The sequence below is a fragment of the Nanorana parkeri genome, unplaced genomic scaffold, assembly GCF_000935625.1.
Source record: "Nanorana parkeri isolate BGI_ZX_2015 unplaced genomic scaffold, ASM93562v1 scaffold400, whole genome shotgun sequence".
Lineage (NCBI taxonomy): Eukaryota > Metazoa > Chordata > Amphibia > Anura > Dicroglossidae > Nanorana > Nanorana parkeri.
In genome coordinates, this window is record NW_017306668.1 from 155713 (window position 1) to 171301 (window position 15589).

Here is a 15589-nt window from a genome sequence, read left to right on the forward strand (position 1 = left end):
AAGCTAGTTTCCTGACTGTCTCTGGCTTCACTGCTTTGATTTTCTGACAAATGCACAGATTACAATGAAGTCAGACCTCCTAATCCTCAGTAAAAGTGGCCTCTATATTCTCTTAGTGTGCTAGATAAAGTAGATGAAGCTTTAATTTGGCTTCTCTAACCTAGGGATTTTCAGCACATCACAACCCTTTTTTCTGCTCTGCCCTTCTAAACGCCAACATTCCAGTATGTCAGTGTAATGGTGGCTTTTTGATATGGTCAGGTGTATAATTGTAGACTTCACAAGTGCTTATTTTCCTCACATGCATTTAATGTAGAACAGACTGTTTGATGTTCCAGCTGTTCGGATTGACTCATCCTTCTAAATATTTGAGTACCAAGTGTGAAAAGACATAATTATTATTATCCTTCATGTTTGCATGCCATTGTTCTGTCTTTTGAACCCTCTCCATTTATTCTCACTGTTCTAGCTGTAGTTTACAGAAGAATACAGCGGATCATATTTTTTCCTATTGAAAACATATGCCTGTGAAGCATTTAGGTCCATGTTCCCTCACTGAGAATGTGTTTACCTTTTTACCCTCCAGAGCTTACATTTTGTCTTTTGACATTGAGTCAATTTAAAGCATTATTTTTTTTTATTTATTTATTTTTTTAAAATAAAAATGTAAACCCCCTTTCACTTGTTGTCCAGTGTCAAACTGTGCAATAAAGTGCTTTGCTTTTTGTGGCTTTCTGATGCCTGAGCTGTGTCACATTGTGAGCTCACCAGCAGTCAAGGTTTTTTCACAGCAAAGAGAATACACTTTATACTTTTGTTGCTGAAAATAATAATAAAAAACCTTTTAAATTGTAATTCTGTGTTTCTGATGAATTTGCTGTAGTTAGGGCAGGGAAAAAATAATAAACATTGCAAGTAATATGGATTTCCTCCAATTATTGTTTTTCATATTTCAACCTAATTGGTTCAAGTACCATTACAGTACAAAAGTATCTGTGGTGCTCATGGCGCCGTGCAAACACTAGCAGTAAATACAAGGATTTCACCGACACACTTGGAAATCCAAATATCAATATTACATATATTTATTCAGATTTCACATAATGTCATATGGTGCTAAGGTTTTAGGTCCTCACAGGGATCCTTCATCATCCCTCGTCACTGTGTCGCTCTGATGAAGGATCCCTGTGAGGACCCAGAAACCTTGGCACCATATGACATTGTGACATCCTTCACTGAATAAATATATCAATGTAATATTGATATTTGAATTTCCAAGTGTGTGCTGGTGAAATCCTTGTATTTACTTCTATTTCAACCTGGGAACTGTAGAAACAGTTTGTTTACAGCCAAGTAAAGACTGCTTCCATAGATTGTGTCCCCATGAAAGCAAGCATAACAGACACACAAAAAAGTATTTAAAATTAGGTTTTCCTGGTAGGTGCAAAATTACTTAAAGCTGTACCTCGGACTGCTCTTCTTACCCCAACCCTGCCTCATAACTAATAGCTGACATATACAATTTAAAAAACAAAAGAAATCTAAATGCGAAATTTACTGTCCCAAATGTATGGCTTATGGTTTTCTTCCATGAACAGGGGGCATCCCTTTTCAGGTTTCCCGCAGGTGCCTTCAGGTGATGAGCTCACAATTGGGGATTGACCTATGTAGGCACCACTGCAATGCTGGATTACCAGTCCCCCGCACCGGGTAATGGTGTTGGGGGACCTGGACAGCAGACTTAGATGAGTATATAATGTTTCTGAATGCTAAAATTGAAATGCTGAATGGGTTATAGGGTGCAGTGGGAAGTTGTAGGAGGGGATTATGTTTTGCCCAGAAATAGTCTGTAATGTGTATTACCACTTTTGCAGTCAAATTTGAGAAAACACCTCTATGTTTTTGTGCTTTTTATTCACACAGCCTACCTAAAAATAAAACTATAAGAAAAAAAACTTTTTGGTGAAGGCCTTTGTGCAGATTCCAGGCTACTCTGCAGTTTGAAAGTAGATGGATAAACTGAGGGACAGACTGAGTTTCCTCTCATTAACATACAATGCTTCTAAGTCTTAAACCCTTTGTTAGGACAGTGTTCACATCTAGGTTACAACTGATAATCTACAAGCACAGAACAGACATGGTTAATTCAAGTAAACATAACTTCCCACAGCCCTCTCCTTTACGAAGTAGCAATCTTTATGTATTTTTGTTTATATGAGAGAGATAGATGTCTGTCTGCCAAAGTGGAAATACACTTTAAAGAATATGTATAGCTACCAACTTTTTAGATAAAGTAGCCTAGAGTTTTTGTTGTCTGTGTTCCTTGGGGACGATTTCCTTCACTGGAACAGGTATCTCCTTTGGAAGATGTACACTTCAGTGATCGTTGTAAATTATGGATTTTCCCTTAGGCTGGGTTCACTCCTGGGCGTTTTTCAGCGCTGTTCAAATCGCTGAAAAACGCTCAGCAAGTGAAATCCCATTATTTCCTATGGGCATGGTTCCCACCTGGCATATTTCCGCGCGTATCCATTAGGATACAGCCGGATAGCTCTCATAAACGTGCGTTTCGTAGACCACAAATCGCTGTAAAAACGTGCGGCCCATAACGTGCGTCATACGCGCATATTTCGAACGGCCAGGACAAATAGGGTGAACTCACCTAGCAGGAACATATACGGCAGGGGTAGCCTAATTCCAGCTCTCCAGGTGTGGTGAAATGACAAATCCCATCGTGCATCTGCCTTTAGAGTCATGCCTGTGGCTGTCAGTGTTGCAATGCCTTATGGGACTTGTAGTTCCACAGCAGCTGGAGGACTGAAGTTTGGCTACCCCTGATATATATAATGGGGGGCAGACAGAGCATCTAACCCTACTCTATCCACACCTAAAAAAAGTTTTAAATATACATCGATTTGGGTCTCTTATACAGAATCAATGGAATCTGTGGTTGTGTTTTTAGTGAGTGAACTTTGACCTGTTATTGTAAAGAGCCATACAAAATCAATTCTAAGGTGAGACTTTCACGTTGCTTGCTGGTCAAATAGATTTGTCACATTAATAAGTTTACAGCACGTTTAGCTTTAAGGTGCCTGTGAATGATCTTCCCATTAACGGTAACAATCTCATTTGTTTCCCTTGACAAAATACATGTGTAACATCACCTGATAGTATCATACGAATGCTCCCAGCTACAGGAAATAAAGCGGCATATTTTATGTGATCATTCAACAGGCATGTGACACGATTGTCCGGTGGAAAATGGGAGACTTATTCCAGCTATAAATGGTGCATTTTTGATTGTTCAGCCAGAATAAACCTATTGTATAGATAAAATCTACCCAAGTTGACCTTTAGGACCATAAGTGACTTATTTGGATCTTTGTAAAGGTGCGATGAACAATTATTGAAAATCTAAATGGTATACAATGTTTCGGAGGGTTAATGGAAAAAAATGACAATCTTTTTTTTTTTTTTTTTCTATTGCTTGTGATCTATTTTTGTTAGCTGTAGTCTAATGTCTGACATTTTAGCAGCAAACCTCTTCAATGACTTGTTTCATAAATGCATGGTGGATATCTTATCAGCTGTTTAACAGATCAGAGAGACTGGTGTCCTAACAATTTTCCACCTTTCTTTCAGGTCTTATCTTACCACATTCCTTTCCTTGTAAGTTCTGTTGAAGACTTCAAGGATCACATTCCAAGAGAGACTGACATGAAGGTAAGAGTCTGTGCCATGTAGGAAAGGTAACGCCTATACAAAGGAGACCTTATCTTCAAACTGTAAAAATGTGTCCAGATACACTACACCTGCCTTGAGAAATATGGGCTACCATTGCTGACCTCCTTACTAAAGTAAAATATCAGAATTCTATTTTATTCTTTTTTGATCAGTGACTTGGAAAGTATTCAAGCAAAAGCTTCGCCATGATAGCCAGGCAGCAAGCACTTTTCACATTGGTCAGCAGTGACGGGCTACATGTTTCCTAAAAGCGGAAACCGATACTAAACAGATACTGTCTGTTTTTTGGGGGTTTTTTTTCCAGATCTGTGCAGTCATTCAGCATGAAACCTCCTGCAATAGTCGTTCTGCAGGGGTTTTCTGCAATAAAGACCAGTCTCTTCTGCTCTCTCCTTGTGCAGGGCGACTGGTCTGGTATACACCCCCTGTAGTTTTCTGCAGGCAGCCTGTAGTGGGTGGGCCTTATGGGTCCCCCTCACAGCTTTACACAGGCTTGGCAGAATCTACTGATCATGTCACTGCTAGTTTTGCAAGGTAATATATAGATATGCAAAGACATCTGGTGCACATACAGTAGATTTATATTTTTTGTGTTTGAGCATTAGGCAAATGAAAGTTGTTGTGCCCAGAGTTTAGCTATGCCAAGGATATGTCTTCATTTATGTGTGGTACATATGCAACATGGTAGCCTACCAATGCAGTGATTTAGCAAGCAGTAGTTCTTCACATGAGGACACCTTTAGGACTACCCATTGCCCAATTGTCACAGGCACTGCTCAATGCGAAAGAGTCCCACATATGGCTGTTATGCCTAAAAGGCCACTGGAAAATGCACCACAAGTGTAAAAAAGTGAGTGATATTAACCAAGCTGTATTGTAACTACACCAGTGCATAGTACACTTTCTTATAGGATTTTGGTATTTAAAGTTTAAGCTGGAAGGGTAATAATATCATTTCAGTTGTGTTTTCTCTCTGTCATGAATAAAGTTTCCAGCACAAACTAGTTGTTTACTTGTCCTAGTGAAATGAACAGGGTGAGCCTGTTTTTATTCAAATTATTCAATTTTTAGAGGTTCTTATAATTCTTATTATACTTGCTAAGAACAAGGAAGTGAACTGAACTCTCTTCCAAAGCATAACTGACTTTATGGATCATATCCACCCAGTCATCACTTAGTGACAGCGACTTACTTTGAACATCCCCGTAACGGGGGAGTGGGGGGGGGGGCATAAAAATCAGTTATTGCTGACAAGGGCATGACAAGCCAGTGTTTATACTGGCTTGTCAATCATATCAAGCAGTCATAGTGAATGGATGTCACTATGACTGCTTGATCATTTAAATAAATTTTTGGTTATTAGGCTACCCTAAACTCAGGGACAGCCAATAATAACTTTAGTGACCCTAATCCGGACATGCACTGCAGCATGTCAGGGTCAGATGTCACTAAAGACTTCTCATCGTTGTGGCTGGTTGACACAACGATTGGAAGCCTGAAACGGGCAGCTTTTGGCTTTTGCTGAATGCTTCTATGCTGAAGTATTCAGCAAAATGCCAGTGCACATCGGGATTTGCCACTTCCGAGCTGTACGTCTGCCTAACAGTGAATGGAAGTGCGGTTCAGCGATCGGGTGTCTGAAACGGCTTGGATCTTTCATTAATGGATGCCTCCCTATGGAGACATCCATTAATGATCGCTATCCGTTGATCTCAACGGTTACCAGCATTCCGGAGTTACCAGCATTCTGTACGTCCACAGTCATTTGGGCACTTAGTGACAGGGGATGTACAGTGTACTTCTGCCATCGCTAAGGGGTTAACTAAGTTTAATCTAAATCTACTCCATGTTGTATTTCATACAGAAAAACCCTAATCTGGCATTGCATATTTGTTTAGAGCCGCGTTATAACATCTGGCAAACAAAATATCTTTGCACAGTTGCAAACAGACAGCAGATTTATTTTATTTTCTTGCATGCTCTGGATGATTTATAAGTGAATTCTGGTTACTGTGGGCAACACAGTTGTTTTTGAATTCTGCCTCTAATTTTGCGGAGATGCTTTAAAGAAAGGCCATCGTAGCTGCAAAGTTAGAGATGGGCGGCCAGGTAGAATACTTGTGTATTATTTCTGTTTTTTTTTTTTTAAAGGTTGCGATGAATGTGTACGAGTTGTCATCTGCAGCCGGTTTGCCCTGTGAAATTGATCCAGCCTTAGTCGTGGCATTATCATCCCAAAAATCTGGTATGTTTTTTTATATTTTTGGGGGTTTTACTGTATTATTTTGCTCCACATGTATAAAATGTACTGTTTTAAATAATAATCTGAGACTATGTGCATTAGTGTTATAAGCTTACTGTCATGAAGGCAAAAACGAAATTTAGCGCTTTTATAAAGTTCGAAAATCACAGACTGAACTGTCTCCCCCGAGGATGTGAGGACTGGTGGCTTCTGGGGAAAGGTCATCTATCCTTGAAGCGGCAGGGAAGAAGCCTGCAGGAGCGAGGAATAAGGGAAGTATCCCTCTGCTTTACACCCCCCACTTCCCAAACTGAAGCAGTAGACCCCTGACTTTCTGACTTTCAGCTTTAGACAAGTCACCATGTATATAAAACAAATATTGATATGCATTTTAGTTATTTAAAACCGCAATTAATTGTTTGAAACAGGTTTCTGTGTTTATAGTGAACTAGTAATTAATGTGCCCTTCTCCAGGGGTACGTATGGTAAAATATGGGCAATTCACACATAATGAAAAGTGTATGGGTAGAGGTTCAGTGAAGGCTACATGCCAAAGCAATTATTGGATGCACATACATAAAGCAACTCCATTATTAAGCTAAAAGAGCTATTTATTTATAGATCAGTGGGGGAGAAATCCTACATTTTGCAGACCTGTCACATGAAGTAACTGCACCAAACCTAAAAATTAAATCACTGGGTATCTACCATTAAATGAACACAGAGCCTCATAGAGGGGAATTTATGAAAACTGTAGCAGATAGAATCTGGAGCAGTTCCCCAAGGCAACCAGTCGGCTTCTGTTTTTTCAGTTTTAATGCTTAACTGAGCAGACTGAAGAGAGGAGTGGATTGGTTGCCATGGCAACTGCTCTAGATTCTGTCTGCTCCAGTTTTTATATATTTCCGCCATTTATGTTTATAAATGATGCATTTCATACAAACGATATCCTAAGAAGCAGCAGTCACTTTTAAACTCCCATCAACCAGCATAACCATATTTACACCAAACCACACGCATGTTTTCACACAAGTCACACCTCTTCAGTGACGGAGGTATGCTTTTATGCTAATCCTCTTTCCCCTTTAAAATAATTTTGAAAGCACTTAATATGGTAATCAACATTAAACCCATCAGTGTCATATTTTCTATCAGTGATGAAAATATTTGTTTAAATGTATTACTTGCTCTGCAATGTCCTGAACTGTGTTTTTTTCTTGAGAAGATAGTTGGGTTTGAGGGTAGTTGTGTGGTTTGTTCCCTTTTATTAGTTTCCTTCCACGATTTGTGTATCTGGGTTAGGTTTTCTTGTAGTGGAACCACAAAGCTTTTGTAGGAAGCCACAGAGGAGTTTATTGCAAGTGTAGTTTTAAATCTGAGTGGCATAGACCTGCACTAATAGCATTGGCTGGGAAGACTGGTTGATGAATACAGCTGGACTTTTTATTAAGATGTAAAGCTGAACTTTGGGCACAAACACTTCTTTTTTTTAAATGCATTACTCAATAGCCGCAAAGGATATAAATCCACTTTGTGTGCACCGAACTCCTTTGCAAACCCAGTAGTCCTGACATTGACACTGCTATATGGTGCACAGCTGTGGGGGGGAGCTCGGCAGGCCCCACCCACTACAGGCCGTGTGCAGGAATCTATGGAAGGGGGGCACAGACGAGACCAGTCGCCCTGCACTTGGAGAGAGAGCAGCAGTGACTGTTTTTTGAAGTAACAATACACTTGACTCTCAGCATTAAGAAATGTTTTTTTCTTCTACTCGTTTCTTTGCTCATATGCACTTGACAATGGTTGGCCGCCAGCATCAGTTTATTTTCTAGAATTAATTTGTCAAACGTGTAGTGACATGTGCTTTGGGTATGTTTCTGTGCCCAGGTGCCACAGCTCATTGAGATCATGTTAACTTTTCTTTTATAGAACTAGATACATACAATAGAACAATTGGTGGTATTTCTAGATCTCTTGCAGTACAGTCAAGACTGGCCAGGGATTGGATCAGAAAATAGGTATCCCTTTGAAGGAGGGGACTGGCACAGGTTCTCCTGTCTGCTCTCTAGTATGGAGCTTTAATATTCCTAACTTGCGTAGTATAGCTAAAAACACTTTCTTTTACATTTCTACTTGCAGAAACAATCAGTCCAGAGGAAGAGTACAAAATTGCCTGCCTTCTCATGGTCTTTGTGGCCGTGTCTTTGCCAACCTTGGCTAGCAATGCGATGTCTCAGTACAGCCCTGCCATAGAAGGTATTGTATATTATTTGATAAACCAGAAGCATGCATTATTGTACATAGCAGCTGTATGTGTACTTACTGTTTTCCTTTTGCTTTAGGTCACTGCAACAATATTCACTGTCTGGCAAAGGCCATCAACCAGATTGCCGCAGCTTTATTTACCATTCACAAAGGAAGCATTGAGGATCGCCTTAAGGAATTCTTGGCTGTACGTATAACTTGTATTCCTGAATTTTCCACTTACGTGATTGAACAGTACTGACTGGCATTTTCAAGGCTTTGGATGTCTCTTTATATCCTTTTCCATCATTATAAAATGCCATTACCTTGTTACGCAGGTCTTTTGATAGTTATTTTCTGTTCCCCATGGCTCAGTATCTAGCCTGCACAGATGTGGGAAATTAACCTTTAATTGCCATTTTAACCTGCGTGTGTCATCTTGTGTGTATGTAACAAGGCCAAACATTCCAAATGGCCCTTTTGATCAGGGCCATTTGGGTGATTTCTATTATTATTTAAAAAGGTGCCAAACAACCATGTCATAATAAATGGCTTCATATGATCACTATTCTCAAACAAAAGACAGTTTCTTGGCTTGATCAGTCATATTTTCAATATCGATTCCAAAATTTCACGATTTCTGCAAGGGTATGCAAACTTTGGTTTCCTAGGTTCATTTATTAGAATGTGTGATGTAATCCTTTTAGATATAAGCTATGCCTCAGTTCCATTATGTTGTAGAGAGACATGATTTTGCTCCTGTGTAAAGCATATATACATCCGCACCTTAAATATGCAATCTAATTTTAAGCATTAGTTCAGAAAGATGTGGAACTAGAGAGTGAAACCTATTAAAGAGGAATGAAAGACCTCTTTATTAGCAAAGATTGACCCCATACCAAAATGCTTAAGGGCTTGTTCACACCATGTCCATATCATGTCCAGACCAGAACAGTTTGTTCCCAGATCAAAAAAGTATCCTTATGGTATTTCTGGGCTCTGTTTACACCAGCGAATTCCGTTCTGGTCCAGACCAAAAAATACTGTTTATCTCATTTTCTCTGGTCCGGAATGCATGTAAATGCATGTAAATGCACTGGACTGCACCGCACCTGAAAAGCCATTTTAAGCTAAAAACAAATGCACCAGAACGCGTCAAAAACGTGGCACAAATGCACTGCTTTTGCAGATCTGCTCCAGACCTGGTCCTGACATGGTGTGAACATAGCCTTGATGATTTTACCAGTAGGTCCAAGCGTGTTTGCAGCTATGCAGATACAGGCATTGGCAGAGTCTGAATCTGTATAGCCCTTTCAGAAAGTCTTTAGTCAACACGGTCAAAACCTGTAGCTGAAAGTAAAGGGTTCACAAGGGTTCACTTTAAAAAGTCTTGCTTGCTGCATGTCTGGTGCAGCTTCCAGCAAGAGTATATTGGAAGAATGGCAATGGGTATAAAGCGCAGCATATAGGCATTGAACATGCATTTGCAGTACCCTTGCTTTGGAAAGCACTTTAAAAAAACAACAACCTGTAAAATGCCTTCAGAAGCACAGTGGAGAATGCATATTAACCCCTTCGTGACGGGAGACGTACACTGCACGTCCCGCCACAAAGGGACCAAATGACTTGTCACGTACACTGTACGTGACGAGTTATTTGCTACACTAGAAGGCTGGTAACCGCTGAGAATCAGCGGTTATCATTCATTAATGGATGCCTCAGTATAGAGGCATCCATTAATGAAAGGGTTAACCTTTTTCAGACACCCGATACCTGAAGATCGGGTGTCAGAATCAAAGCAGAGCCGGCATGCCGGCTTTGCGACAGCTCGTATAGATCGAGAGATATCTCTCTCAAGCTATACTGGCTTTTTTTTTTCTTTCACTTTCAGGAATAGATACATGCTGTATCTATTCCTGAAAGAAGAATGTTTCAGTTTTCTGATGGTTGTTGTAACAATCAGAAAACTAGTGACAGCTGAATCCTGAACTGCTGCAGTGTCACTAACTTATTATCGGCTGTTCTGAAGTTTGAAGCAGCCTGATAATAACCAAAAATGTATTAATGTATCAAGCAGTAATAGTGAGATTAATTCACAATGACTGCTTGATATAATTAAATTAATAAAATAACATTTTTAAGTTTAAAAAAAATTTGTGAAAAGTGTAAAAAAAAAAAAGTGTTAAAAATAAGGGAAATCACACAGCAAAAATGTCAAAAGTGTGTCAGTCATTTACGAACAGAAACTAAAAAGCTCAGTCATGAAGGGGTTAAAGATAAATGTGCTATGGCTTGGTGGTGTTTAATGTTAATATAGTATAATGACTTGTCGGTGGGTTTCAGATAAAATGAACCTGTATGCATTTGTATGTGTATATTTTTACCTGTTCAGCTGCTTTGTGCACTTACGCTTCTGTCCACTGTGCTTTGTTCGCACAGCTTGCATCTTCCAGCCTCCTGAAAATTGGCCAAGAGACTGATAAAACGACAACAAGAAACAGAGAATCTGTTTATTTGCTGCTAGATATGGTAAGTTCTGCAAAGTTGTTTCTAAGAAAGACTTGGTTAGGTTTTAGATGAATAAATTCCCCCCCTTATCTTCCAGGACAGCTACATGATAGATTGGTTCCTCCTACTTCAGAAAACACAAGCAAGCACCTTAAATACTCCAACTCCCCCTCTAACTATCGGTTCTGTTTGGTTTTCCTACCTCCTAGGAATTCAGCAAAACATTTTTTTCATTTTAATTAACTGGATGGCTGGTGGGCCAGTGGTCACCCTGGTTGCGCAGGTCTGTGTTCTACTTCCCTTTACCAGGTTTCCCCTTCTGCCAGGTTCTTGTCCCCTTAGGTGTTGGGGATGATACCTGTGTGTACTTGCTACAACACTAACCTTCTCATCAGGCTAGTGTGAGCGTTTTAGAAAGGGGACGTGCTGCTAAATGCAGAGTTGAAGTGGAGGGAAAGTGCTGTTTTCGTGTTTGGATGTTTTGGGACAGCATGCACTGGTATATCCCCCCCTCCCCCCCCCTTCCTAGGTGCAGAGCGAGAGCACGTCGTGTCATTTGTTGTGCAGCAAGTGACACACTTCAGGAGGACACAGCCAAATGGTGTATTAACATATGGTTAGCATCCTCATCTGCTCTTCTCCTTATTATGGATTCAGACAGTGAGGAAGCAGACCAGACCTGAAAACTACCAACGGTTGGGGCACAGAAGTGACACCTTCTATGGGTGCCCCTGAGTTGTTTTCTCTTACCCAGTTTGCTGTCTTTTGGGGTCATGTTAACACAGGAGGAGGGGTTGTTTTGTGTTCACAACACAGTGGTTCTTGCCATTCCTTCTGTTGACCCCAAGTGTTTTGTTCAGACCTGTTCTGACTTGCACATTTTGGACAAGTCGGCTCCTTCGCCTGCGGTACCAGTGCCCAGCCTCCCTAAAAAGTGCAGAAACTGTGATGCTGGAATCTCGTCTTCTTATTCCAAACCATTTTGTGAATAATGTATTCAAATATTGGCGGTTGAATCAGCTTTAGTTTTGAGAGAATTTATGGATTCCTTGAGGTTGGAAATGATTTCCATCTTTCAGTCTTTCCTGTCAACATTGACTGTTTGCCATTCACCTCCAGTGTTGAAGCCTCAAGCTCCCAATCTTTCTTCCAACTAGCTGTAGCTATTTGGCCAATGCCCAGGGCAGAAGAAGTGGATGAAGAGGAATTTTCTAATAGTTAAGCAGAAGCTGAAGACTGTCACAAATCATTCATCAGTGAGTCAAAATTTAAGCCAGCCCATTTGTTCAACCCTTAGCACAGCTGTACTGTCTAGAATTCTTATCCTCCCCCTACAAAGTTTTTTTTTTCTTACCCACCCACCAAGAGACCATGTCAAAGCAGAAACATTCTTAAACTACATCCCAAAAAAATAGACAAGATTGTCTCCAAGGTTCAACAGATAAGAGTACATCCACTAGTAACACTCGGATAAGTCATGATGACCGCCTCTATTCCTGCAGCAACTTGGGTGGAGTTTCATTCCCGAACGCTACGAAGCTAGCTACTCTTAAAATGGCATCGCATCGCAGAAGCATTACAATCCTTATCTCTGCCCTAGGGCAAAATATCTGTTTGCCAGCCAACCTTGAAAACGGTATCAGCCAATAAGGATCACTATAGAAAATGGGGATAAAGGGACCTGCTTCTCTATGCAACAGGTTCAAGGAGTATGGAAAAGTGCAATGATAAAGGCTTCATCCACTTACTGCAAACTCACGGGTGCAGGAGATGCACTGTTAGCTTTACAACATCTGGTCAAGGGGCAGGATATCCTGGTATTGTCAATGATATCCCAGTTCAAGAGCACTCTGATTCTCTCAGCCCCTTGATGGCCCAGAAGAGCTTGGTTCGGCAGCTTACAGAATCTCTCTGGTGCCACCTTGGCCTCGCTCTTGAGTGCAATAGCCTACTGTCAGGGACAATGGGTGTTCAGAGTACTTAGTATTGACAATGGTTGTTCAGTACTTTAATACCTTTCTTAAAAGCTAAAAAATGACCATCAGAAACATTTAGATGAAGATCTGGAAAACCTTTTTCTTCATGGTGCAGCAAGAACAAGCATACTGCCCAAGATGTACTAGTACTCCATTGAGTGTTTACAGAATGGTTTCAACCTGGGCCTGTGTTTGAGGCCCCTCAAGGTGCAAATTTCAGCAGTTTCAGTATTTCTAGAAATCAGACTTGCAGAAAGCTTTGACCATTTCCTTTATGCAAGGGAAAGATGTACATTTATGGCAGCCAAAGTGGTGGCACCGCGTGGGAGCTTTCAAAGGTGTTGAATGGTTTGTCCCTCTACCCATTTGAACCTATTCAAGATTCCTCCAAGTTTTTGGCTTATGAAACAGCCTTCCTTTTGCCTATATCTTCTGCTAGAAGGTTGGAGACTTTGTCTAAAAGGGAGGTTTATTTGACCATGTTCTCTGACAGAATAATTATTAAACCAGACCTAATGTATTTCCCTAAAGTGGCCTCCAATTTCCATAGATCACAAGAGATTGTATTATCATTTTGTGATAACCCTAAGAACTCTAAAGAGGAGAAGTTCCAGTTTCTGGATGCATGCAGGTGTCTACTCTGTTGTCTGCTGACTGGGTCTCCTAAATTCCTTTCCATTTAGTACTCTTCAGTATCCACAAGAAAGTTCTTCAGGTGTCTAAAACTTCACTGACTAGATGTATTTTTTTTTTCCACTTCCCCGCGGGGTCACAACAAAAACAGATTGCATGAAACAGGAACAGAATGTATTTATAGAGTAGAGGTGCTATCTCAACAGGATGTGACCTTTGGCTGAAAACTTCTACAGTTCCACCCTTGAGGTATGCTTTTACTTTTCTTCTCACGTAGATGTCCTGGAAGATGATTGGGGACATTTCTGGTTAGACATATTGGTATTTCTAGGAATCTTCCAGGACTGCTACCTAGTTCCAACCCTAGGACATTTTTCTTTGGTTTGGTTTAAGATAGGGTTTTCTTTCCTCTATTCCCCTTGAATATTTAGTTTGGGGTATTCACCTTAAATACCCCACCCCTCGGTTCTCACTTTAAAGTGTTATCTTGTGGGGGCTTTTTAAGGAGGAGGAGCCAATCATCTCTTATGTAGATGTCCTAGGAGATTCCCAGAAATACTGTTACCAGGAAGTCTGACTGGATTTTTGTTTTTTACAGGGAACGTTTTCCAGCCACTAGTATCAAGGCTTAGTTTCTAAAAAGACAATATAATGCTTGTTGGTCAAATATTTTTTACATGGGTTTATACACATTTTTTATTATTATTACATTGTGTAATCTTTTTTTGGCGGGTTCGCCATCTTCTGGAGACATTTTTTTTTTCCAGGATGCAAACGAAGAGTTAATAAAAACAATATAACTGGAATACTCCACTCAGTGAAAAGAAGTTAATTCACCCAACTTGTACAAGCATAGCTGTAAATTAGTGATTGTCCAAATGCCCTTATAACTTTTTTTGTATAATGCGTTGATGTAATAACCACATTTGTTTATCCTCTTACAGATTGTACAAGAGTCACCATTTCTGACCATGGACTTGCTGGAATCTTGTTTCCCATATGTCTTACTGAGAAACGCTTACCACGCAGTTTACAAACAGAGTGTAACATCCTCTGCATAAACATTTACTTCCTGAAAACACGGCACAAGCTTGCTCAGCCTGCAAACTGTGGAGTCCTTTTCCTGATTGATCGGGAGCCGAAAATGGTTTTGTGACTTAAATTCTTCCCCCATTCCATTGTACAAGTATTTTTGACAAGTGGTTTCTTTTTTTTGCATTTGTACTACCAGATATGCTTGGTTGGTTGCACTACACTACAGGAAAAAAAAATAAAAAAAAGTTTCTGAACATTTTCATCCAGAGAATAAAGAAAATAGAGGGGACAAACTGAAATAAAACACTTATTATTTCTTTAGTTTTTTTTTTTATAACTCCTCATGCAGAAATATTATTGCTTGTTTATTATTTCAAAGAATTGTATTTAGTGATTATTTTAGATGGTGGTATAGGTGACGTGTGTAAATTATTTCATATAGGAGAGTTATAATCTGTACCTTTTTATGTTCTTATCTATAACGGTTTGGTTAGGTGATTCTGTGATTTTCTGTGAAGTAATTGCACCATTTACATCTGTTATCCACCCCCCCCCCATGACATTCTGCAGTCAGTTCTAGAACAGATCAGAAAATTGTAAAAATTATCATCTCTCCGCACTCTGTGACTACTTATTTACAGTACAGAATTCCTTCCTGGTATTTTAAGCAGCAGATGTTTGTAAAAAGCATAGTTTTTTTTCTTCAACTAACTTCCATAATGCTCTTTTGGCATTAACATTACCATTGTAATCTGCTATATGGTATATGACATTCTCATGCATTTATCAAATGTTCATACATTGTTTTTTTTTTTCCCCTTAACCACTTTTATATGTTTTAACTTTTTGAAATTCAAGTGTACCTTCCATAAAGTACAATAAACACTAGACTGTATCAAAACAAGGTTCACAGTGCTTTAATTGAAACGTTATGATGGTAAAGTGGAACTCCAGGATTCACACCCTTTTCATGTTCCTGACCGGAAGACATCTAAAAAAGGCAAAATAAAGAAACAGGATGCTGGAGGATAACCCCGCAGTTGCAAGTGTCTCTTAAGGCAATTTTCCCAATAATACAGCACAGGGTGCTGGGTGACATGCTACCTTAGGTGATTGGAATCTGGTGGGAAAAAAGTTGCAGGGACCAGCCCCTACATAATCCTTCACTCCCCCTGCAAGCTTCAGTTTTTTGCTAGGTTTCTTAGAA

General features: G+C 39.8%; 1 protein-coding gene across 3 annotated transcripts in view; it reads left to right on the forward strand.

The window, feature by feature from the left end:
* NCKAP1 (NCK associated protein 1) overlaps positions 1 to 15283 on the forward strand; it is a 114127-nt gene extending 98844 nt beyond the window's left edge. For all 3 annotated transcript variants that reach the window (XM_018559500.1, XM_018559501.1, XM_018559502.1), the window contains 6 exons: positions 3643 to 3723; positions 5896 to 5989; positions 8126 to 8242; positions 8329 to 8438; positions 10670 to 10759; positions 14292 to 15283. In XM_018559500.1, coding sequence (XP_018415002.1) covers positions 3643 to 3723; positions 5896 to 5989; positions 8126 to 8242; positions 8329 to 8438; positions 10670 to 10759; positions 14292 to 14408 — 609 coding nt within the window. In that variant the 3' untranslated portion in view covers positions 14409 to 15283. The remainder of the gene's footprint in view (positions 1 to 3642; positions 3724 to 5895; positions 5990 to 8125; positions 8243 to 8328; positions 8439 to 10669; positions 10760 to 14291) is intronic.
* The last annotated feature ends 306 nt before the right edge of the window (positions 15284 to 15589 follow it).